This window comes from Artemia franciscana, chromosome 13 (assembly GCF_032884065.1).
Source record: "Artemia franciscana chromosome 13, ASM3288406v1, whole genome shotgun sequence".
In the NCBI taxonomy this organism is placed as follows: domain Eukaryota; kingdom Metazoa; phylum Arthropoda; class Branchiopoda; order Anostraca; family Artemiidae; genus Artemia; species Artemia franciscana.
Window position 1 is genome coordinate 34563540 of NC_088875.1, and position 27475 is coordinate 34591014.

The following is a 27475-nucleotide window of genomic DNA, read 5'->3' on the forward strand; positions in this document are numbered from 1 at the left end:
AAGTTGAACGAAATCACTATTTTATCCAAACAAGAATGCAAGGAGTAATTGGCTTCTATTCTTCCTAGACTTACAAGTTTTTCCGATTTTCCAAAACCTTCTAATAATCTTCTTAAATTCATTTATTTTTATCTGTTTGTTTATTATTTTCCCCTCCTTCCTTCTTCTCCGTGCGATGAGATCATGTGTAAATCTGCATCCATCGCTGTTTCTTGAAAATTTCATAGCAATTTTTTATTTAAAAGCAAACTGCTACTACTTAAATACTAATAACTATCTGTTATGTAATAGTACTAATAAACTATCTGGTTCATTTAAAATCAGATAGCTTTTTAAATTGACTCAGATAAATGTGATAATATTTTTTTTTTTTTGTGTGTGTGTGCGTTAAACGAAAAATGACTGAGCTGATTTAGCAAAAAGAATGTGGAAGTAGAATTGGTCTCCTATGCATCTGCACATTCTCCTGCGTTCTTTCCGGGCATTTCTAAACACCTTGCATTTCTTGTTTCTTCACCTGATACAGAGGCACTTTTTTTTATCCTCAACATCTTATTTTTTTTTTCTTGAGGTCCTTGATAAAAGAGGCAAGTGTCATATATATTTAAACATTGATGAACAAATGTCCCTCACCAAATTTCCTCTCCTAACGGGAGAAATCCTTCATAGAAATATAAAGTCTGGGTCTATCCTCCATGGCACTTCTTGTGGCACGCATGTGCCTCCCGGTTATGTAAATTACTGTCAATTGCCATATTGCCACAGTCTGTAATGTTTTTCGTCGCCTAGTTTTGAGATGACCAGACTGTAAAATTGTTTACGGTTTTCATGATCTTTTTGCAGTCAATTGTTTCATTTTACGGTCTTCTCAGAAGGAAACCAATTTACCGTTTCATTTTATTAGGTGGCTTATAATGTAAGTATCCCATTCAAAGAAGACTTTCACCAAAAGCACAGATTTTCTTACTCTTTAAATTTGGTGTATTTTTCAACGGAGAACTTTAATTATGTCTGTATTTCTTGTCTCATACCTCAGGGAGGCTTGCCTGATTTAATTGACAATCAGTAGTGTAGCGACCTTTATAGAGAACATGAGAGATTATTTAGAAAGCATTCAGAAATAAATTTTAACCGCTACAAGGAAAGCTGTTGAAAATATAAGAACATTGGCTGCTCCTTACTGTATAAAAGAATATTGTCTTGGAAAATCCTTGCTTGAAACTGAAAGGGTCCACAATGTTGTACAAAAAAGCAAATGACCGTGGATTGTCAGTTTAATATGCATATACTGATATTTATTCCTTTTATTTTTAACAATTTTTTTGTTCACTAAAATAAAAAAAGTGAAAGAATTTTAAATGTACTTTTTTTGGTAAAGCGCAAATTATATTCTGTTCTTGAGAAGGCATGGGGGTTGTCAACCCTACTCATGTTGATTTTTACTCGTTTGGAGTTTGACTCGATTTTTTATTGTAATTTCTGTTTGCTTTGATTATCATTTATTTATCGATGGTTATTTATGGTAATTTTACACTTGGGAGGTTAATTGACTTTATTTCTGCTCAGTTTTGGATTAGAGGAGTTCTGTATTTTTCGTTTTTATTTTTCGCTTATTTTTTTGTAGAAAAGTTTTTTTTTAATTGATTTCTGTTTGTTTCTTATTGATAAAGTCTTTTGCAGGTAAAAAATAAAATTTTATATCTTTTTGTTTTTTTCTATAAGAATCCATAGTGTTGCTTCTTGCTTTTTGCATCTTGGAAAAACCTTTTAGATAATTTTTAATCCTGACACAAATAATATTGTTTAATTTAAGTTTACAACTTCTCAAGTTGACCTGAAAAACAAAACTTAATATCATTCCCCAAAAATTCTATCTATTCTCTTTGACAACCTGGATACACTTACATTCTTTCGATTTATTTAAACTGTAAGAGATGAAGTCGTACTAGCAGTAGCCCCTTAAGTTTCAAATTAATACCCACAGTCGTTCAAGATATATCATTGACGTTTCTTATTGGCAACCATAAACAGAGTGCCTTTTGGTTAAGTTTTAGAGCAACCTTCAGTTTTAAAGCACAATGGTCCAATTGTATAATATCTTTTTACTCATGAAAAGGGCAATATAACTTTTAATCTCGAACCAAATTAGCTCCTTTCAAAGTTTCATGATATTTCTTGCTGTTATAGAGCGGCGCTGCCTACAGTGTTGCTTATACGCCTTATATATACACCTATATATATATATATATATATATATATATATATATATATATATATATATATATATATATATATATATATATATATATATATATATATATATATATATATATATATATATATATATATATATATATATATATATATATATATATATATATATAGGTGTATATATATATATAAATATTGTACATATATCGTTCTTTATTTATGCAGCGCTTTTGGGTTGCCTATGATTAATTTTAAAAAAAAACGTCCACGAGGCAATTTTTTCAAAGAAAAGTAAAGAACTCCACTAAACCCAAAACGAGCTGGAATAGTAGTAGCAGCAGCAGCAGTAGTAGTAGAAATAATAATAATAGTAGCAGTAGTATGAGTAGTAGCAGTAGCATTAGGATGCAAATACTTTATTTTGGTTAATTCAACATCCCCCACAAAAGCCTCTGTTAGTTTCAAATTCACACACCAAACTGTTCCTAAGATATCGCTGTTACGCCTTTTTAACAACCTGCATTCAGACGGTGTGTTCTGATTAGGTCACATTCCCCGCCCAAAATTCCTTGAAAATTTCACTTTCATACCCTTTGGCATAGTAGTTATAATAGTAGTAGTGGTAGTATTAAAAGTGATAGCAGTAGTACTAGTAGCAGCAGTAGTATTAACGTATTGCCCTTACAAGTAGTAATAGTAGTAGTAGTGGTAGTACCCAATGTAGCAGTGATAGAAGTATTGGTAGTAACTTAAACATATTGCCTTTTGGTCAGATGATTTTCCCTCTTAGTATTCTCTGAAAGTTCCAACTTAATACCCAAATCAATTCTTGACATACGCTCTTTTGACAATGTACATGCACATGGCGAATTAGGATTTAATTAAAATTTTCTCTACTATTGTAAATTGAATAGTATCGTAGCTACAGTAGCAGCAGTAGCATGCAAACATTCCCTTTTTGATCATCTCCTTTATCATTCCCAGAAAGTTCCCATTTTATATACCCAGTCATTCGTGAGTTACGTCCTCTTGATAATTCTTATACACATAGCGTGTTTCAATTTAAAACTTATCTCAATGTACTCTGAAAGACTCACCTGAAAGCACATCGTCTTTTGGGAAAGTAAAGTTGAAACCTGCATAACTTTTTCAATAATATATACTATATGTAAACAATGAACGAATTGCCTATCTTACCGCTCTTGCCCTGAGGACTGCAGGGAGGTTGACATTCCCAAATAAATAGTTACTGGACCTTCCAACAATACTGAACAAAATAGCTCTCTTAAAAATGTATCGGATGTGTTTTAGGGAATGATAGGCTTGTAGGGGGGGGGGGGGACTTGTTTCCATCCATTCACCTTGACTCTTAAAAAGGACACTAGAACTTCCGATCTCTAATCAAATGAGTCGCCTCCAAGGTTCATACGATCACCCTTTCCATAAAAACCGTATAAGCCCCCGAGACATAGCTTACAACGTTTGTCCTAAGGGCTTTGTGGGGTTGTCATCTTCAAAGACATAATTACTGGATCTTTCAACTAAGCTGAACAAAATGTCTACCTCAACATTTTGATTGAATATATTTTGGGAATGATGAGGTCGGGGGGGACTGGTTACCCTCCGACTATTACAAAGGGCACTAGCCCTTCTAATTTCTAATCGAATAATCTCCTTTCAAAGTTTTTACAGTAACTTCTTCTATACGAAGTGCCCTAGTCTAAAACGAAAAAATTAAATAAAACTTAAATTTAAATAAATAATACATTGCGCCCACATCGATCTTTAGTTAGGCAGCGCTATTGCGCTGCCTATGATATTTGCTATCAGCGAAGGAGGCAAAGGGCATTATGGTGAATCCTTCAGAGAATGTTGGGGGGAATGTTAAATTAAATGAGAACTCACTACGTGCATGCAAACTTTCAAAAGGGCTTATCTCAGGATGGACTTTGGGTACTAAGTTGGAACTGTTGGGAAATGATGAGAATGATGATTGATTAAACAAAAGGCAATAGATGTCCGCTTCTGCTACTTCTACTACTACTACTAATACCACCATTACTACTACTTCTACTACCTGTTTCTACTACAACTGCTATTAAGGCTGAGGATATTACGGTTGAAATTTTAGAAAATATTGAGGGGAAAATTGAACTAAATCGAAACACATTGTGCGTATACAGACTGTCAAAAAGGCTATCAGCAATATCTTTGGAACGGATTAGAGTATCAAACTGACACTTCCAGAGCATGATAAGGGGGTGGTCAGCTGAAAAAAAGCCAACATGTGCAAACTAGTGTCACTACTAATGCTACAGCTACCACTATGCTGCCAAAACTAATACAATAACCACTACTACTACTGCCAATACTACTACACCTACTGCAACTACTACTGTGATACCTAGTACTACTAATAGGTATGAAGGTGAAAATTTCAAAGAATATTGTGGGGAAGTTGAACTAAATCAAAGAATACTATGTGAATGCCGGTTGCGAAAAGCGCAAGTCTCAGGAAGGGCTTAGGGTATTAAGTTGGAACTTCCAGGGAATGATTAGGGAGACGATTAATTGAGCAAAAGGTAATATGTCCACCCTGCTGCTACTGCTATTGCGGCTACTACTTACACTACTACTATTACTACTACTACTACCACTCCCACGATGACAACTACTAGTAGGAAAAAGGGTATGAAGGTGAAAATTTCAAGGAATATTGAGAAGGGAGTTAAACTAAATCAAAACGCACTATGATGCAGGCTGTAAAACAGTATCTTAGGAACGGCTTAGAGCATTAAGTTGAAACTTACAGGGCTTGTTGTTGGGGATGTTGAATCAACTAAAAAGTAATATATAACGCTATTGTTTTACCTCATATTCTGTACCTGGCACCATTTTGGAAACTATTCTCAAAAGCTGAATTGTCTAAAATCCGTTCGCTTTTCTTCCGTTTTGCTAAATACCTCCTACGTTTTCCTCCCTGGTAGAGAAACTCAATCCTCATTAAAAAGTTTCACATAACCGACCCTCATGTTGCAGTTGAAAATTTAATCAAAAGACACAATATTAAAATAGTAGATCACGATTGGTATAATCTCCTTTTACAATAGATCTGTTTTCGTTTTATTCATTTTAGTGCTATTTTGTTTGCCCTTTTATTAGTTGAGTCTCATTCTAGTTATGTCTCTTCTGATATGTTCTTATATATTTTCTTATATTTATATGTTTGTGCTCCGTCTTTTTCATTTCGTATGATTGACGAGTTTTCAAATAAATAAATAAAATATTTGTATGCTGCTACGACTACTACTACTACTACAACAACAATAACAACTACTAGTGCTATTACTATTACTACTACTTTTACTGCTAAAGCTAAGATTATTAAGGTGAAAATTTCAGAGAATGTTGAAAGGATGCTAAACTAAATCAAAACACCCATGTCCATACCGCTGGTCAAAAGGGACGCATCAGCAATGTCCCAGGAATTGCTCAAGGTATTAAATTTGAACTTCCGGCATATGTTGAGGGGGATGTTGAAATAAACAAAGGTACTATGTTCACACTGTTATAAATGCTATTACTACTACTACATCTATTGTTACTGCTGATGAAAAGAGTTTTAAGGTGTAGCTTTCAGGGAATGTTTATGAGATGATGAACTAAATCAAAACACAGTAAGTGCATGTAGATTGTCAGTAGTGAGTATCAGCAATATCTGAGAAACAGATTATAGCATAGAGTTGAAACTTTCAGGGTATGTTGAGGGGGATTTGAACTAACTAAACGGCACTAAGTGCATACTTACTACTTTCTACTACTGTCACTATGATATTCGCTACTGCTGAGGCTAATGGTAACAAGATGAGACTTTCAGGGAATATTTAAGGGGAGTTTCAACTAAATAAAGACACGCAATGTGCATGCAGGTTGTTAAAAGGGCATATAAACAATATCTTAGGAATGGCTTACAATTAAATGGAAATCTGAGGAGGATGTTGAACTAACCAAACGGTACTATGTGCATGTTACCACTACTACTGCTACGGTTACTATTTGCGCTGAGGTTAAGGGTTATACAGTAAAACTTTAAAGGACTATTTAAGGAGAGGTTGAACCAAAAAAAAAAATAAACCAAACTTTTTAAGGTAGCTAAAAGAGTGCGTAAGCCATTTCTTAGGAACATACTAGAATGTTACTTGAAACTTTCAGGGTATACTGAGGGGATGTTGAACTAAACTGAAGGTACTCAGTTTAAACTGCTACCTCCACCTAAACTACTACTATTACTACTGCTACTACTACTACTACTACTACTACTACTACTACTACTACTACTACTACTACTACTACTACTACTACTACTACTACTACTACTACTACTACTACTACTACTACTACTACTACTACTACTACTACTACTACTACTACTACTACTACTACTGCTTCTACTACTACTGAAACTAAGGGTATTTAGACAAAAGTTTCAGGAATTGTTTAGGGGGATGTTAAACTAAATAAAACACACTATGTACATGTAGATTGTCAAAAGGGTGTATTGCGTTTCAGGAAAGACCTAGCTTTTTGAAACTTTCAGGACAGGTTGAGGATAATGTTGAACAAGACAAAAGGCACTATGTGCATTCTACCACCATTAATAAAACTTCTACAAATGGTACTACTGTTATTATTACAAATGCTATTAGAAATACTACTGCTACTACCGCAACTACTAGGCAGCTGCTAAGGCTACTACTATTACTGCTACTACTTCTACTGTTACTACTACTTCTAGTACTACTACTAAAGAAACTAACGGTATTAAGGTAAACATTTAGGAAAACCTTGAGTGGGATGGTGAACTAAGTCAAACACATGATGTCGATTCAGGTTATCAAAAGGGCGTAAAACCTATATCTGAGGAACACGTTAGAGTATTAAGATGAAACTTATAGTACATGCTGAGGGAAATGTTGAACCAACCAAAATGTACTATATCCATACTGTTGCTACTATTTCTTCTGCTACTATGACACTATTATTTAGCCGAAGTGTAACAAGAAGAAATTTTCAGTAAATACTAAGGGGGATGTTAAATCAAGTTAAAACACGCGACCTGAATGCAGGCTGTCAAAAGAGCGTACCAGTAATATCCCAGTAATGGCTAAGAGTGTTAGGTTGAAACTTTCAGGACATGTTGAGGGGCATGTTGGACTAATAAAAACGTACTATGCGCATGCTACTACTATTATTACAAGTAGTAGTTCTACTATTGACAGTGCTACTGCTACTGCTAGTACTATTATTGCAAAAGTTAATTGAATCAAGCTAAAATTCCTAGGGATTGTTTCGGGGTTTTCGAAATAAATCAAAAAACACTATGTGCATGCAGGTTATCAAATGGGCGTATCAGCAGTATTTTAAAAACGGCTTAATTTATAAAATTTAAATTATCAGGAAATTAGGAGGGAATATTGAACCAAACTGAAAAGGCAAAATGTGAATAATATTACCGCAATTAAAATCAAAAGCCATATCTCTTGATTTTTACCGAAACAAAAACTAGAGAACAATTGGTTTTTGAGCCAAAAATACTATTGTGCTAGAAGCTGCACATTACAATTACACATACAGTGTGTGTCAACAGTGTGTGTCAACATACAGTGATGTCAACAGTGTGGGCGAATTTCAAAACTTATCGCCCTGTTCCATAACTTCTAGGGGTTTTTTCTTCTTTTTCGAAATTCAGACAAATTTTCTGAGCCTCGTATCTCTTGATGGGTAACACTAAACTTAATTAATCTTATGTGTTGGAAATCAGCCGATTCTTTTGATTCATCTATTGATATCAAAATTCTGTTTTTTACAGTTTCGGTTACTATTGAGCTGTGTCACTCCTTACAACAGTTCATTCCCACACTCTGTTTGACATGCACCATGACCCACCCTAGCCGAGTGGATGGCACACTGGACTTGAAAGTCTATGTCCTCTGGACGCAGACGTGGAGACGTGGGCTCGAGTCCTGGTGTTGCCATTCCGTACCCTGGCGTGGAGTGAGGGTTAGCATTGTGACTCCGTAAGCTCCTGAGATATTTGGGGTGTGGAGGCAACACGCCTTTAAGCACTGACCATCGATCAAGTTGGGTCCAATCCGCCTCAAGTTTCAATTTACACCATTCTGTTTCGTGTTTGTTCTTCTTAGCTCACAAACTAAAGAGGATGTAGCCTATGTCATCCTTTTTTCGCGTATTAGAGGTTATATTAGAAGGTTTCCTCTAAGGATTGAAACCAAGTAAGGAATCGCTGCTTGACTACCATTATTTTATTCTCTTAATCTGAAATTTATGAGCGCGTTTTCAACCGATAATCTGATTTTGATTGTTTTAAATAATTGTTAATCAAAGATATAAATCTCTTTGCTGGCTTTTTTATTTAAATTTTAATGTGTTTCAATCGTATTTCAGATAAATATATCCTAGACGATAAGCTTCAATTCATGCTATTCAAGGGAAGGTTAAAGCCCCATGAATTTTTTAAGCCGCTCAAATTAAGTCTAGCAATCAAATTTTCTCGAACATATTTTTTTAGGGATTTATTCCCCCAAGACAAGGGATTAGACATAATGGGGCAAAGAAAGAACTCTTGAGGCTTATGATGCTTTTTTCGTCCTAAATATAGATAGAGTTGTCTATATATCACGATATAAGGTTTTAATACAAGGTTCAGATATTCACCACGATACAACTAACAATAAGAATATTGTCCTACAATAAGAAAAAAAAGCAATAAATCTTAAATGTATTTAAAGACTCACTAAAGGCATTTTGTGTCCTTATATAGGGGAGAACGATCAGTAGAGAAAGTTGTTTTCTGATACAATTATTCCTTACAAATTCCCACTAGAAAATTTTATGTGGGTCACTAGCGGTTTGTTAGCGCATACTATAATATCGGGCGTAATGTGCTATAAGTTTGCATTTGTGTGCGCTGGAGTTATAGATTTAAGCTATTAGACAGCAGCAACATATTCAGAACTTTAACTAATAATTTAAGTTGGTGTCAAATGGAAAGTGCAAGCCACCACTGTTGACGTAATATGCATTTTATAGTTGACGTCCTTCGAATAAGAATAGAAATAGCCTATAGTAACAGGCTAACACCCGTGGCCTCAAACCGTTTTAAAGACCTCGGGACCGTTTGGAAGACCTCAATTCTACTCCCGACTGTCGCAACTGGAAATTGGGTGGAAGTGGGGGTGTAAGTACGCTGGTATAGATGAGCAGAATTATACCTCAAAAGGAAACCACTTCAAAACCTTGATATAGTACCTCCTGCTTCTTTTCTCTACTGATAAGTACCAATGCTAAAACCTGGGGTCCGAACTCCCCTAAGGTACAAAGTCGCGAGGAGGCGGCAACCTCCCTCATATACATAATAATTTTCTGTTTGTTTTAAGTTTGAATATTGTTCCTTACTGTCAGTTGAAAAAGGCCTGTTTTTTTCTACATTTAATAGCTCCTACGACACTGCTTATTGTGAATGACCTTCTTTAGTACATAAAACAGAAAGCAAAAGCGCGATTTTTTTTTAGATTAGGATTTAATTCCAATGACGACTAAAGGGTCAGATAAAAATATATATGTAGCCGATATAAGGGATCAAATCGTGGGCGATTTTCAATCAAAAATCCGCCTTGAAAGCTTTTTAATAATTTTTACGAATGGATTATGTTACATATTAAATAAAAAAACTAGTTTTTTTTTAACTGAAAGTAAGGAGCGACATTAAAACTTAAAACGAACAGAAATTACTCCGTATATGAAATGGGTTGTCCCCTCCGCAATCCCTCGCTCTTTACACTAAAGCTTTTAATTGTTTTAAAAAGTAGAATTGTGGCAAAGAGTCAAACTTTTGCGTAAAGAGCGAGGGATTGCGGAGGGGACAACCCATTTCATATACGGAGTAATTTCTGTTCGTTTTAAGTTTTAATGTCACTCCTAACTTTCAGTTGAAAAAACTAGTTTTTATTATTTAATTTCTGAACTTTTTTGAATTAATGCATGTTTGATTTTGGCTCTCCGCACATAAATTATTAAAATGAAATTTGTATATTAATTCTTTTTTTGGCTAAAAGGCTTTCTCTTAGTTTTGATCAGACTATTTTGAGAAATATGGGGTGGGGAAGGAGACCTAGTTGCCCTCCAATTTTTCGCTTACTTAAAAATCCAACTAGAACTTTTAATTTTTAACGAACGTTTCTATTAGTAAAAAATATACGTAACTTAAGAATTAACTTACGTAACACACTTTTATATTCTTATATTTTTATTATGTATACGAGGGGGTTTGTACCCTCGTCAATACCTCGCTCTTTACACTAAATCGTAAGTTTTGTCCCAATTCTTTAAGAATGACCCCTGAATTAGAAAGGCCGTAGAATAAATAGCTGAAATTACTAATAATACTTTAGCATAAAGAGCGAGGTATTTATCTCCTCCTAAATACCTTGCTCTTTATGCTAAAGTATTTTTAGAACTCCTCATATGCATAATAATCTCTGTTCGTTTTATGTTTCAATGCTACTCCTTACTTTCAATTGAAAAAACTTTTCAGGTTTATTTTTTCTTTGTTTTTTTATAGTAATGTTAGAAAATCCTGCGCCCTTTTCATTGAATTTTTCTTCCCCCATGACATATTCCTCGAAGGAATAATCCTCCCACGTGACCCCTTCCCCTCAACCCCACCCTCCGAACCAAAAAAAGCCCCCCGAAAACGTCTGTACACTTCCCAATAACCATTACTGTATGTAAACACTTTTCAAAGTTTGTAACTTGCAGCCCCTCCCCCAGGGATTATGGGGGAGTAAGTCATTCTTAAAGACATAGTTATTATGATTTTCAACTATGTGGAACAAAATGGCTATCTCAAAATTTTGATCCGTTGACTTTGGGAAACAAATAAGCGTGGGAGGGGGCCTAGGTGCCCTCCAATTTTTTTGGTCACTTAAAAAGTGCACTAGAACTTTTCATTTCCGTTAGAATGAGCCCTCTTGCTACATTCTAGGACCACTTGGTCGATATGATGACCCCTGGGGAAAAAAAACAAAACAAACAAACAAACACGCACCCGTGATTTGTCTTCTGGCTTAAAATACGAAATTTACATTTTTGTAGATAGGAGCTTGAAATTTTGTTGTAGGGTTCTCTGGTACGCCGAATGCAATGGTGTAAGTTTCGTTAAGTTTCTATGACTTTTAGAGGGTGTTTCCCCCTATTTTCCAAAATAAGGCAAATATTCTCAGGCTCGTAACTTTTGATGACAAAGACTAAATTTGATGAAACTTATATATTTAGAATCAGCATGAGAATCTGATTCTTTTGATTTATCTTTTAGCATCTAAATTCTGTTTAGAGTTTCGTTTACTATTGAGCCGGGTCGCTCCTTACTACAGTTCGTTACCACGAACTGTTTGATTAAACATGGACCAAGTCATTTTATAGGAATTTCCCGAGTTCTACCTTTCTACTTTGTCTAGAAAAAAAACTAATCAGCCCATGGTTATTATGATTTTTACTTCAATCAATGTAAGATACGCATGGAATATCCTAGAGAGAATTACGAAGAAAAGCGAAGAACACAAGTGGCAGAAGAGTCATTAAACGAATGGCAAATAAGTCTAGAGATGACACAAGAAAAGCATGAAGCGCAGCGAGCCAGCGAGAACGAAAAAGATAAAGAAACATAAGCACACAGGTGGAGAGCAGAACTGACAGAAGAATTATAAGGTTAAAGGAAGATACGCTTAGAGAACCACGTCTAGGAAGTACAAAATTCCGCGTTTTCCCCCAAAAGGATGGTTACAGGCTTTTTTTATTTGTTTTCCCTAGGGATGGTTGTGCAGAGCAGATGGTCATAGAATACTGGTAAAAGACTTATTAGAACAAAAATTTAAAGTTCTGATTTCCCATAGGAAGCGAAAAATATAGGCATCTGAAATTGAGTGGAAGTTAAACATAGTCACTCTACGCCACATTTTCAACATTTATATAAAGATCCTCCTTAAAATGGAGTATACCCATTACATACTTAGATACAAAAGTCCTTGCAAATTTGACGCACCAAGGCTAACAAAATAAAAACAAGTTTACCCCCTTGACCCAACTGAGGTCTATTTATACTTGAAAACCCTGACTTTTTAAGGTTTTCCTTTTGGTTGTTCAAAAATTATGACGATTTTGGACAGTATAACATTTTCGTCAATATTGCCACTACGAACCATGAAAATGAATAAGCTAAACAACTTTTATTGAACTTTCAGATGTTTTTGTCTGTAAAAATTCAAACATGGACGATGTGTTAATTGCCAAAGACAGTTCTAGCTTCAAAACAAAGCTAATCCTCCCTTGATTGTTTGGTGCCGAATATTTTTAGCTTAGTTTTTGCTGATTCTTCACCTATATTTCTTCTGTTTTTTATTTTTATTTGGCACCCACTACTACCGAAATGTAAAGTTCTGGCTTTTTCTAGTTTTTTAATGTACATTGTTCTGTAAGATTCTACTAGCTCAAACAATAATATTTTATATCCAGTGCTCTTAGTATCCTAAGCATAGTTCTTCAAGAGGTTTCCTACTCTTTCCCATACAAAAAAAAAACCGAAATAGAAAAAAAATATACAATTAAAAATTCATCCAAGGTCTCACTTTAAAATGAATCCTACAGTCGAATCTACCAACAGAAAAATATATTATGATTGATTCACCCTGCATTCGACATAATCTATTGCAACTGATCTTCGTCATTGAACACCAATGAAAACCCTGCATTTTGTAAGGGAATACTTTCATTGGATGACAGCAAATTCTGTGCGCGCTATCACCTAAACTCCATGGGGAGGTATTTCTCATCCACCCACAATTAATGGTATTTTTTCCTAATTTTCAAATATAAAGTCAACTCTCGACAACTTAATGAGACCAGAGGAGAAGTTCAACTTACCGAGATGTTCAAAATAACAGGAGTCAAAATAATCAGAAAGGGACAAGGAAGAATTAAAAATAAACAAGTGCATTATTGAAAATATATGACACATATAAATACATACATACATACATATAAACACTTATACTTAACTTCTTAATCGCATTTGTACATGGAGTATGTTAAAAACCATGTAAGCAAAAAAATATACTGCAAAGTAGTAGGGCTATGTGGTTTTTTGTTCGTATGTAGTCACTTCCATCTTAAATTGTTGAATGCATTATCAACCATAATGAGATGCTGTAAAGAAATTGTAGCTTGTTTTGTTCTAAGAAGGGAGGAATAAAGGGTGTTTGATGGATAATCTTTCCTCGCTTAACGTGACTGGAATAGGTGGCTCTTCTTCCTTATCCTCCTCGCCTTGATCTTGAAAAGTCAACAATTCGGCATTGATTAAAGCACAATGGGCAGCAATTTCATCGTCCATGTGAACAAAATTCTCAAAGGTAAACTCACCTCAGTTTGGTAGAATCCCCCACTCTGTGTCTAGGGGGGATGAATTCCGTTAAGTCTTTTCAACTCTGATGACCGTGCGATGTTTACTGTTTCCTTAGCTTACCCACATTTTTAAGTACTTAAATAGGGTGGTAGATGTGACATATTTCCAAGTCTTTTCAATTATAACTATATAGGTCAAAACTGTTATTGTCACATTCTCACCTTTATCGATGCTATCCAGCGGAATTTATATTATAGAGCATTGTCAAGTAAGATATCTTATTGCAAATTCAAATTACTGAGGGTTTTTTTTCACTTTATCATGTATTTTTCAAGGGACTGCGAAAAAAGTTATAATTATCAAATTATCGAAAGTCGAACACACAATACAAATTCATCACGGCTTTGTGCAAAGATATATGACACCAATTAAATTCATTACAGAGAGAAGTCGTAAAACCCTCTGAAGTCTATGTAACTAAAACTCAATGCTGGAGAAATTGGTTGCGCAGGAGTACATTACTCCTCCAGGAACCTTAGGGAATGACCTACAAGTAACTCAAGGATAGAGAAATCAATTGCGCAGGAGTCCATTACTCTTCCAAGTGCTTTAGGGAATAACCTAAATAACTAACACGAAATGCCATAAAGAAGAGGTTTCCAAACTTGATTACCACGGCTCCCTTAAAAATCTTTAATCATACGGTGCTTCCCTTTCATCTTCTAGAATAATGGAGACGCGGAAGTTTTAGTACTACAAAATGTATCAAGACAAAATTTTACAAAAAAAGAAAACGATAAAAGTAATTTTATTGTCTTTTAAGAGACAAACACACAGAGTCAAGAAATGAATGTGCATGCAAGCGCAAAGTTTGTCAAATATCGGTGTTAATGATGAGATGACTGAACGAAGCTCTTTTTCTAAACCAAACGATGACGATGTTTTGGTTCCATTTAAGCCCATGCAGAAAATCCTGTTTCGTATCAATGAAATTTTGTGAATAGCATGAATGCTTTTTAAGATTCATTAGACAAAATATTATATTCACTCTAAATAAATAGCCAAAACTGAGCTAGAGTTGTGTTCTGATTTTTTTTTTTTTTTTACAGAAATATCACAAGCTAATTTAATCAAGCAAATATTTAGTCAAGAATTATCTCGCTCGATAAATGAATTCTGGATCCACGCATATCTTGTAAAATTGAGATGATTCAAATATTACGAGAAATGAATTAACAAAATATCCAATCGTTCAACAAATGGATTTTTGTTCGCTTCTATGTTATCTTGGGCGCATAAATTTAGAAGTGGGGAGATGCCAGTTTTTTTTCCAAATTCATTTTCCATAGCTTCATTTCTTATGAGTGATTTCACGTTATTTTTTTAAATCAATAGATATGTTTTTGGCCCTTGCATCAATTTGTTGAGCTTGTTCAATTTTTCTGAAATATCCAGCATACAAGTCAGTTTAATAATTAAATTACCATCCCTAAATATATTTGCGTTCTCATTTTGATTTTCTTCGATAAAACTGCAATTTCCACTTTTGAGTTCACACATCCTCTGAATCATTTTGGCACAAGTTAGACTGCGCTTTAGTACAAAAAGAAGGCGTAAGTAGCTCGCATATTTTTACACAGCTTTGTAAATAATCTAGCTTAAAATAAACTGTTTCTTATGCAGTTCATGTCTTTTTTTTCTTTAGTAAAAATGTCTGGGTTCCTCACACATTTCTTTCATAAGAGGGCTGCTCTGTGAAGTATGCAATGCCTACAGAAAACATAGGGGGTTTTCATTTAATTAGAGATAGAAGGCCGGTTTTGTGTCCGACATTGACTATTCACTGTCTCTACAAAGCGAAATGTTTTTTTTTCACAATATACCTTTCTCAGAAAAAAAATTAAAAATTTATTGATATTGCTTTGCAAAGAATATATTTGCAGAAAAACATATCTTTATTTATATAATTCTCATGAACAAATGGAAAATAACTAATTAAACAAGCGGTTTTAGCTACATCAGTTCTTTCTTCTACTTGTGAGGTGAATTTGATAGTGCGTTTCTGATAAACTAATTGTTCGCAAAGATCGGCTAACTAATAAACCTAGAACGGAGTTGTTTAGCAATATATATAAAATCTCGCTAGGTTTAACTTTAGATGGTAAACCTAGCTTTTGTTCAGCCTCGGCATCCGAAGCCCGTCAAGGGAGAAAGGGTCGAGATATTTTGTGAGACTGCGTAGTTTTAATTTCATTTGGGTTTTGTCAATCCTGCATTATATCTGCGCCTCCCTTCGGACTAGTCCGGGCCACCCTGGTGAGGCGCGCCTCCCAGTTTGGAAAGCGTTGCCTTAGAAAATGACTTTGGCCAATGAAGGGCTACTTACTTTCTATGAAAGGGCTATAGCAGCGACGTTATTAATTATGCCCATTCTACTACTGTCTTATTTACCTCAAGTCGTTGAGGTGATGAAAACCTTTTTTCACATAGAATAGTTTTAATTTTACTAATAATCTAAATTGGACTTGCTATCATATAAAACTCTGTTTTTAGTCTCCCCACGCTCATGGAATGATTTGCTAACATTTTTTGTGCTAAAATTGTTTTTTATTGCAGGTGACACCGCAGCGGCAATATCTGGTAAAAATGCAGCATCTTATCCCTCTTGCAAATATCATGCGGTACTCCTTCTTCTTCTTTTACTAGTTTCAAGATTTAAAAGAACGCCAATAAGTTAACCATTCACGTGAACTATGATTCTGTGCAGATTCACCATAAAGATGAACTACACATCAACTATAAAATGCAGTGCCGATTTGTAAGCACTGAAAACCATATGATACTTTGATATGAGCTTCCTCTTGATATAAACTTCTTCTGGACTAAAAGAAGCCTTTATAAACTCTATGGGGTGCCATTAAGGCTCCAAATATGAAATTTTGAAAAGAACCGAACGAGATGGTGATTTCGTGTTTATGGAACGAAAGCAATGCTATTCAACAAAAACGTCGTTAGAAATGTGATTTGAGTAATTAGTGAGATGAATGAAAATTCTAATTCCAAAACCTTTTTTTTAGTAAAAACATAATTATATTTTCTAAATTTTGGCTATTTAATTGTTTATAACTTATAATTAAACTATTGCTCCATTCGTGTTGTTATCTTTTTTTATTTTTATCAAAATTAAAAATGAAGAAAAAACAAGTGTTTCGAATAAGATTATAGAGCAATATTAAAATTGAAGCGAACTTCGAATGTAAGATGAGGTGAACTGCCCTTCAACCCAAGCTCCTAACACTCTCTTATTCTTATTGCACAGTCGTTGTGTTTGACCAGTGGGTCTTACAGATTAGAGATTAAAAAATTCAAACTTTGGCATAAAAGGTGGTTGTGAAGAGAGAGGAACCATTTCATAGACGTAGTTATTTCTAATTTAAAGTTTTAATGTAACTATTTAGCTTCAGTTAAAATTTATATTTTTTACTTAATTTCTGTACCTTTTAATAACATACACAAGGCTGCCCTATTTGTAATGTGGACTATTCCGTATAAAACAGGAGAGGACCTGACCTCTCCTTCAATTCAAGCTCCATACGCTCTCTTATTCTAATTAGATAAAAAAAATGTTTTTTTAACTGCAAGTAAGGAGCGACATTAAAATTTAAACCGAACAAAAATTACTCCATATATGAAGGAGGTTGTCCCCTCCGCAATGCCTCGCTCTTTACGCTAAATTTTGACTCTGTCACAACTCTACTTTTTAAATAATAAAAAAAAACTTTAGCGTAAAGAGTGAGGCGCTATGGAAGGGACAACCCCTTTCATATACGGAGTAATTTTTTCCGTTCTAAGTTTTAATGTCGCTCCTTACTTGCAGTTTAAAAAAACTTTTTAAACGTTTTTAAAAACGTTTTTTTATTTCATTTCTGAACGTTTTTGAATCAATACATGTTCTGATTTTTGGCTCACCGCACATGAGTAATAAAACAAAATTTGCATATTAATTTTTTTGCTAAATGGCTTTCTCATAGTTTTGATCGGATGATTTTGATAAAAAGGGGGTGGGAGAGGAGGAATATTTTCCCTCCAATTTTCGGCTACTTTAAAATGCAACTAGCTTTTTTATTTTTTGCACAAACGATTTTGTTAGTAATAAACATACGTAACTTACGAATTAACTTATGTAACAAACTTCTATATTTGTGTATTTTTATTACGTATATGAGGGGGTTTGCCCTCTCGTCAATACCTCGTTCTTTACACTAAAGTACTTTAGCGTAAAGAACAAGGTATTATGGAGAAGACGAACCCCCTTACCAACGTAACATTTTCTGTTCGTTTAAGTTTTAATACTACTCATTACTTCCAGGAAAAAAAATCATATAGTTTCTCATTTTTTTTTTAAATATTGCTAGAATATGAAGAGAACTTCATGGAAATTATCTTCCCTAATAATAAATTTCCCACCCCAACGCAAAAAAATCCCCCTGAAAACGTCTGTACACTTCATAATAACCATTACTATATGTAAACAGTGGTCAAAGTTTGTAACTTGCAGCCCCTCCAAGTGCCCAAAAGGGCACTAGAACTTTTATTTTCCGTTAGAATAAGCCCCTTTGCAACATTCTAGGACGACTGGATCGATACGATCACCCATGGGAAAAAAAAAATAATAAATTAACACGCATCCGTGACCTGGCTTCTGGCAAAAAATACAAAATTCCACACTTTTGAAGATAGGAGCTTGAAACTTTACAAGTAGTGTTCTCTGATGCACTGAATCTGATGGTGTGATTTTTTTAAAGATTATATGACTTTTATGGGGTGTTTCCCCCTATTTTTTAAAATAAGGTAAATTGTCTCAGGCTCGTAACTTTGGATGGGTAAGACTAACCATCATGAAATTTGTATATTTAAAATCAGCATTATAATGTTATTCTCTTGATGTAACTATTAGTACCAAAACTCCGCTTTTCGCATTTCGGTTGCTATTGAGCCGGATCACTCCTTACTACAATTCGTTACCACGAACTGTATGATTACACGGCCTTTGCGTTTGACCAGTCATTCTTAGAGAATTGGAACAAAAATTCAATCTTTGGAATAAAGAGTGGGTATGAAGAGAGAGGAACCCTTTCATATACGCAGTTATTTCTAATTTACATTTTTAATGTCACTATCTAGTTTCATTCGAAAGAATGTTTTTTATTTAATTTCTGTTCTTTTAGAAACATATACCAGGCTAACCTAATTGTGATGCAGGCTACTCCGTATCAAAGAAGAGAGGTGCTCACTTCTCCTTCACCTCGAGCTCCTATCGCTCCCTTATTCTAATTGCAAGGCCTTGTGTTTGACCAACCGTTCCTTCACAATTGGGAGAAAAATTCAAACTTTGGCATAAAGAGTGGTTGTGAAGAAAGAGACCAACCTTTTCCAAACCTATTGACCAACCCTTTCATATACGTTATCATTACTGATTTAAAGTTTTAATGTTGCTATTTAGCATCAGTCGAAAAATAAAGTTTTTATTAAATTTATGTTTGTTTTAATAACGTACCCGAGGCTACCCCAATTGTGATGTGGACTACTCCGTGTAAACGATTAGATGAGATTACCTCTCCCTCGACCCGAGCTCCATACGCTCCCTTATTTTAATTGCACGGCCCTAACAGCTATATAGACTAACGTAGTAGAAAAGACGAAGCAAATCTGTATTGATAATGAGAAATATTTACAAACACATTTTAGACCGCCTTTCATGTTTCGCATTCTGCATCATCATCATTTATTTTTAACTCACAAAGATAACACTATGGAGAAAAGAAAAACAAAACCAAATTAATAAAACGACCAAAAACTAAAAACTCGTCCTACCTCAGGGAGAAAAAAAAACGAAAAAACAGGGTCATAATCACACAATCTAGTCAACTTTATTAAGATCCTTAATTTGTGAAGGCGTATCTAAAAGCTCATATCGTCCAACTATATGCTTATTACAATACCACCGTGGTAAATAGGTCAAAAACTTGCAATATTTAAAATATGCTACTCGAATCGTGGAGAGATGCTTTTTCCTAAGTAAATGCGAGGTACCAGACAGAGAATGGATTGCTGGTAGAGTGAAACTATGGTACCACCTGTAGATACCATTTCGATTTTATCTACATTTGTTAGGCGATATCTTTCCATAAGCAATATCATAGCACTTTTGACTAAATGTGAACATGTAGAAGATTATGAACTCCAAGAGAGATACCAAACCAACTTACCCGTGAAGAACGTGGAAGAGAAATATTTTCAATAACTAATGGGGCTACAGTCCATCGGCTATCAAAACATATAAATTCACCCTTTTGGAAGCTAATGGAAAGTTCAACAGACTCATTATACGACTTTAAATGGAAAAAAAAATTACCGTTAAAGTTTTACGACTCATGCTTAATAGAAGGACATCATCATAATATGCAATATGTGATAACCCAACATCACAGTAAAATACAGAAACTGGCAATAAGTGCCAGCAAGACGCTAGAACACATTTAAAATACTAGGGGACAAAAGAGTGCTTTAGTGAACTCCTTTTCGAACACTAATTTCTGCAGAAAGCCCTCCCTACCGTTTCAACCGAATTTCGGCTTCAGATTACCGATACGATAGAATCCCAAGTAAGCGAGTTATTAGCCCTAGAAGAAGCCAGGCAATAAAGGGAATCCAAACTTACAACATTAAAGTGCCCGAAATATCAACCGTAGCAATAAAGTGGAATTTTAGATTTTATAGCATCTTCCATATAATGGGTAACAATATGATGAGCCTGAAAGCAACTGAAACCTTTGCAGAACCCGACCTGCATAGATGTGAAAACATCTAACGAATTAATTCCTGGTATTAATAAATGCTCAAATAATTTACTTAAAAAGACACGAAACAGTAATAGGCCGATAACTACTAGAATTTTTAGAGTCTTTTCTCGCTTCGGAATTAAAGTGACAAAACTGACTAAAAACCTATTTGAAACTAATGATTGGGAAAGGCATGATTGGAAGAGTAATTGTAAATGAAAATAATAGCGGGGCAATCAAAAGAAAAGTGACAAAAACAAATCCCATCACTATCCCTAGTTGCAGACCGTTTAATTTTTTAACGTGCAAACTGAATATCATCTAAGGATACAGGTAAAATTTCAGATTGTCGCGTACGGTAAGGTAGAAACGGCCTTAATTCCTCTGAAGAAACTGCCTGTTATACATTATTCATAGCACTAAACAAACCGACATAATGACTAGACTAATCATGTAAACTTAAATTACAAGCAACATTAGGAGAGCACTTTTCACTATTAATTACTTTTCTCCAAGAAGCTTCATCCCTAGGACTGCCCCACGCATTTAAACTAGCACGGTGCAAACTACTTTTATATAAAATTTTATACTTTTTACACTTTTTTATTTATTTATACTTTATTTTATACTTTATACTATACTTTACACTTTATACTTTTATACTTTTATACTTTATACTTTATTTATTTTATACTTTTAAATACTTTTATACTTAAATTTCTGTTTATTTTGAAGACTGTACCTGAAGTAGGACGATTGTATGAAATTCATATGCGTAGCCAGAATTTGGCTTTAGATTTGGCACGATTCACTTCAGGATTTATGTTCCAAAGAGGCCTCGTAGTACTGGATCGAATCCACTCCACTGGAACTGCAATATCCGCAGCAGCTGTAAGGTAGGCAACAATCTGGTAGGAGTACGAGTTATGATCAAGGTGAGCAGAATTCGTGAGGACAGAAGTTTGCAGTACATGATATGGCACTCTATTGGTAGATAGCATTGCAATTGAAGTCGCAAAGAACAGAGTGCCATTGGCACGTTTCCAATTATAATTATAGAACCACTTAGATTTTGAAGGAGATGATACACTAATCAGTGGGCATACCAAGGAGCACTTTAGAATCAGAAATGCAGAAATATTAGGAAACTTTCCAAGAAAAGATAAATAAATAGAAGATTTTCGTACGTCAATGAAAGAAAGGAATTAATCGTCCCTCCCTCGTATTTCGAACAAACCAAAAAAATTAGCAAGTAAACACAACTTTTTTTTTCCTCATATGTCAGCAATAAGAGAAAATTTCTTTACACAAAAGAATATAGATGCTGCCAGGATAGTACTCCAGATTCTTTTCCAGGGGGGGGGGGGCAAAGGAGCTTTTGGTCTAGGGTAGTGATGAAAGATTTATTTTTTTTAACCTATTTCCGTACATGGTTTAAAAACCATATAAGGTTTTTAAAACAAATTTAAGAGTCAGATAAATATCTAGGAGGAAATTTCAAACTTAATAACCTCCCGGCCGTAACACAACCCTACACACAGCATTGAGAGGGAGGAACTTTTGTTCCTCTCTTGTATATCGAAAAAAATTAGAGAATCAGGCTGAAAACATAATTTTGAGACACATATAGTTTTAAACGATTTTTTTTTTGTTAACATAGGAATCCATTTCAAGCTAATTGTAAGAGATAAATAAAAATGTTACTCGTAAAAAAAATGATGAAATCTTTTTTCATCCTTGTCCTCAGCAGTAGCATCATAAACCTTAGAAATTGTGGGAAGAATCAGAAAAATTCATATCTTTTTTTCTTTTTTTTCTTCTGTAACATGAGAATGCTCTTTTTGTCAGTTTTTCCGAATAGATGAAAACAAATTCCCCTTTTCTCTTTCGTAATTGCTTATTTTAACAAGGGTGTACGTTTTTATTTGAACTGTAAAAGACAAGAAACAAGTTTTTAACTGGGAAAAATCAATTTATTATTTTTTCTCTGCTTTCTGGTCCAGGGACTTTTAAGAGCACAGAAAGTATCCAAGGATACGCATCTCAAAATTAACATTTCTCAGATTATATTGTAACTTAGTAATCCTTGGTTAAAAATCGTTGTTCAGAAATAAAGACATTAGAGCAGGGCCATTTCTGGGATTTTTTCAGGGGAGGGTACAAAATTTTTTTAAAACGCATCAAAATTGACTTATATTCGCTTTTGTTGTATTTTTACGAGCTGGACAAATATTTCAAGGGAATTTGAAACCCCCTAGCCCCCCTCCCCACCCTGGATAAGACCTTGCATTAGAGTAAATCTTAAAACGATTTTTTGTTTTTTATGAGTTCCACATGATTTAAGAGAATCATAAAATAAAATAAAAATGCTTTCTTGTGGTAGGTGCTAAGCCAATCCAAAAATATAACTTAGTTGTGATGGACGAGCAACACTTTGATTTTTTTCCGTTTTTACTAAGTCGCTGACTTCAGTTTATTGCGAAAAAGTGGGAAGGGTCTAACCCCTGCTATTTGTAAGAGAATGTATACTTCCTGGCGAATTGATGAATATGATATCAACTTTTGGAAAGCTGTGTGTATTCCTTGACTGGGGCCAAACTATTAAGTTTTTATTGTCGTTGAGAACAGGGTTCTCTTACAGTTTAGGGGTTAGCAGAGAGTTTTAATGTCTTCATCAAAGAAGATTATCTTATGTTCTTCCTCCAAACTTCCGTTTCCCAGAACAATGCTTCTAATTTTAGCAAATAATCAGCTATCAAAGGTTTTAGCGAGTTCAAGGTGCAAGAATGGGTTTGCGAATTAACGTTAAGTCGCAATGACTAGGAATAGTCTAGGTATGTAGTATTAATGCTAAGTACGTTGGGTGCAGTGAAAATGTGGAAAATAGAATAGTCAAGGCCCTTAAGGTGGTTTTTACAGTTTTAAATTTTTTTAGAGGAATTAGCAGAAAAGTTTGCAAACCAAGACTAGAGTGTTGAAAGCTAGATTAGACCAAGATTAGAATATTGGAAGGCACAGAGATGATAGTAGTCAGGCGTGGTTCTGAAGCGTAGGGTCTCCGAAAAACTCAAGAGGATTTTCCAGATATGTCCCAGAGAAATTGCCTACGGATTGTTCTGGGAACCTGGCTGACTGGCCGTATTCCAAACAGTAGGCTGTAAGAAAAGTGTGGTTCCATCCCGCTTTCTAGGGCTGTAATGAGAGAAAGGTTGAGATGGTGAGGGCGCGTCCTGTGGATGAAGGCTGACAGATTTCTAAAACAGGTCGTCCTCAAATGGGGAGGTAGGATGTCGTAAGGAAAGATTTAATGGAAATGGGTACTTCGTGGGAGGATTTAAAGAGGGAGGCTTTGGATAGATTAGAACGGAGGGTTAGTATGCTTAGCTCTGTTAGCCTCAGAAAGCTTGGTACTGCAGTGAGCTATTAGTAGTAGCAGCTGTAGTAGTAGCAGTAGCATAGATCCACTCATGATAGCAAGCAAGCAGGTACCGGTTTCAAAGTTCACTGAGACCAAAGTCTAAGAGTACCTGTGATGACTAACGGTTTCCTGGCCCTCTCATTAAAATTTCTTCCCTCTCGACCCTCTCTTAAACAACTTTTAGAATGAAAAAGACATTCTGCGCTCATGTTAAACCAAAACAAGTTTTATCTCCTCTCCTATTGATTTTCTTTTCAGGAAAGCTGGCATGTTGCACTTTATTCGAAGCAGAACTGTGAGTGATTTTCAAGTCAATGTAACTGGAAGCATAAGCAGCTCCTTCACTCCCTGGTTCTACTATCACCAACTGGTAGATTTTCTCTGATTTGTACCGGAATCCCGTAAGGGTTTCAAATTGGTAGGATTTTATTTTGGTAGAGATAGAGAGTCACCAATTTGAACCCCATTTGAAACCAAAGTTTTCTTAGAAAAGTTGGCATGTTCCACCTTCTTTGAACCAGTATCATGCGGTGATTTCCTATCTTTATGACCACGGACACAAAGTTGGCCCTTGTATTCTCCCCCTCAACTGTCTCCCCTTCTCTTCTTGTTTTTATTTGCATAAAGGCAGGAGTGCTAGTTCTTGTTTAAAGTGAAAATTAATTCAAGAATATTCAATCTACATTGCTTTCAATCTCGCTCAGTCATCCCCTCGTCCCTACCATTGCCAAACTTTACCATGGGAACTTTCTAGCTAGTTCCCATGCTAATTGGTGCATGAAGGACGACCTCCTCGTACCTCTGGACACCCAGCTATTCAAGGGAGAGCCAAATTCACCTAAGGACGATTGGTTTGGCAGTCCTCCTCATGAAACTTCTACTGCTATGATTAGAACCAGAAATTAAGCCTCGGATATATAAACTCAAACCCCTTTTCGACCACGGACCACCCAAGGATTTCTTCTGAACATCGCTGACAAAAATGGTATTGATTTAGCCATCTGGAATGTCCTTAAACTAAACCAACCATGTTTAAAGCTTCTCTTAGCCAAAGATTTAAAAAACTATAAATTTATAATTGCTGTAATCACTGAAACACATCTATGTGGTAATGATGATGAGCATGTTGGAGAATGGCGCACACTAATCTAGTCTGGTGGCAGCCGGAAACGAGGAGGCGTTGGCTTATTGCTGAGCAGTGCTATACGCAAGACCCTCCTGTCGTTCGCACCAGTAATGCCCTGGCCCCTGAGAGTAGGGCCCGACGGAAAACAAGGAAAAATAAGCATCATCGCTTGTTATGCCCCAACATATGAAGCAGAGGAAGAATACAGGGATGACTTCTATACCCTTTTAAGTCCCGAGCTCTCTTCAGCCTCCCCATGACTACCACATCCTTCTAGGATATATAAATGCAAGCAATTCAAATGAGTCCCACCTTTGTGATTTCGCCATTGGACCCATTACAGTGGTTAGTCTAAACGACAACAGAGAGAGAATTCTGAACTGTTCTCTTGCCCACAATCTTACCATTGCAAAGATGTGATTTCAGAGACCCAATGTAGCCAAAACATCTGGTATACTAATGATGAATCAACAATGAATGTGCTTGACTATATTACTATACGCCGGCAAAGGCTGTCATCTGTGCAGATTTGTCACACTTACAAAGATTCAAAAATTAGAAACTCTGACCATCGTCTTGTTGCAGCCAAAAGAAGGCTTTGCGTATCCAGTATGTCCCCGCTCTGTCTGAGCAGTACCAGGTCAAAATACCGAATAGATTGAAGGTCCTTGTACATTGTTATGATAGTGAAGGTGTATGGAGGTCTTCAAAGAGAATACTCTTGCAGCTGCAACAACCCTTACTGCAGTGAAAAAAAAAAGAAGAAAAAAATAATCATCAACGAGGCCCTCACTGTCAAAGAGCGTAGACGAGAAGCTCACCTTCGAGGGGACAGGACAGCATATAGGCATTAAAATAAAGATCATAACATCAGACTGCACAAAGACCGTAAAATCATTATCAATAAAAGGCACAAGAGCTTCAAGGGACCACCGAAAAAAGGACATTGCAGCCATATATTAGATCCTCTGAGAGCTCTCAAGTCAATACACTCGGGCTGCAACGTATCTCCGAAACGCTAATGACGGGAATATTTACGACCCATCACAGTTTCTCCTCCAGTGGGAACACCACTACATAAAGCTACTAAATTCAGGGCCACCCGACAAAATTGACAACCAAATTACTGCTGCTGCTGCTGCTGCTGCTGCTGCTACTCCTTCCCCCAATGGCACTGAATTTACAGCAGAAGAAATTAAATCTGCAGTACGAAAGCTAATGAACAACATAGCACTAGGAGTATGTGGCCTGACATCAGAGCTCCTAAAAATGGTGATCCATACATACCCTGTGGTTACAAGTGCTGTTTAATACTCTGTGGCACTCTGAAATGATTCCATCAGGCTGGGTGACACGCTTAATTATGCAATTCTACTAGAGGAAATGAAGCAAAGAAGAAGGTATTAACTATGAATGAAGGAAATGAAGGAAATGAAGCAAAGAAGAAGGTATTAACTATCGTTAATACTATCTTAATACTATAGTTATGACATAACTACGGTATAGGTGCCCAGCAAACTCTTGGCAATGTTGCTCATCAAGCGGGCAACAAAACAACTTCATCCTCTTTTTCGCTAAAACCAAGGTGGAATAATGCTGGGTAGTATGTGGCCTGACATCAGAGCTCCTAAAAATGGTGATCCATACATACCCTGTGGAGTCTGAGTCTCTTTTAGGAGTCTGAGTTTCCTTGGCAATCAAACAATCTACTTCTCTAATCACAAAAAACGATTTCCATAATTCTTTGCAAAAACTTCGTATAAGAACTTTTGTTATAGAAAAGTTTATGGCATAGTAAAATGTATGGTGCGATCGTAGTACCTGTAATGAATACATGTAGTCAGCATACTCGGATGAAAAACTGGAATAACTAGTTACTTCCCTCCAACTATGCAAGAACACACTGATCAATACCAGTGTCATCAAGAGCTGCAGGAGCATAGGTATTGTGCCAGAGTGTCTGTAATGGCTAAAGGTAAGGTGCCATAGTAGGTATTATGGCTACAGATATGGGCAAACATGGGCCATACTGAGGCCCCAGAGTTCGTCCATAGGACAAATTTTGAATATAGGGGGATACTCCGCAGTAGTAAAGGACAACCGTAGCATTTGTTGTATCTATAGTCGAATTTGTTAGAGCCCTGAGGACGACCATAGTCTCTTTTTAAGCCATACTACTAACGTCAAACCTTGTTTTAAAAAATGCAAAATGTAACATTGGCACACTAGCAAAAATGGCTACCTAACCTAGCTTAATTATGATTGTCTGAGGTTACATGGCACTCAATTCAATTTAATTTCCTGCTAAATAGCAAGCCAAATACAGTAAAATACCGAGCAAGCCAGTCGATGCCAAAAGCCACCCAGCCAAAAGACCAAGTCAGTAAATCGCTTCATTA

General features: G+C 35.6%; 1 protein-coding gene across 1 annotated transcript in view; it reads left to right on the plus strand.

Annotated features, from left to right (window-relative positions):
* Positions 1-16841, plus strand: part of LOC136034853 (zwei Ig domain protein zig-8-like) — a 167487-nt gene extending 150646 nt beyond the window's left edge. Inside the window, exon 7 of the mRNA XM_065716320.1 lies at positions 16307-16841. Coding sequence (XP_065572392.1) covers positions 16307-16428 — 122 coding nt within the window. The 3' untranslated portion in view covers positions 16429-16841. The remainder of the gene's footprint in view (positions 1-16306) is intronic.
* The last annotated feature ends 10634 nt before the right edge of the window (positions 16842-27475 follow it).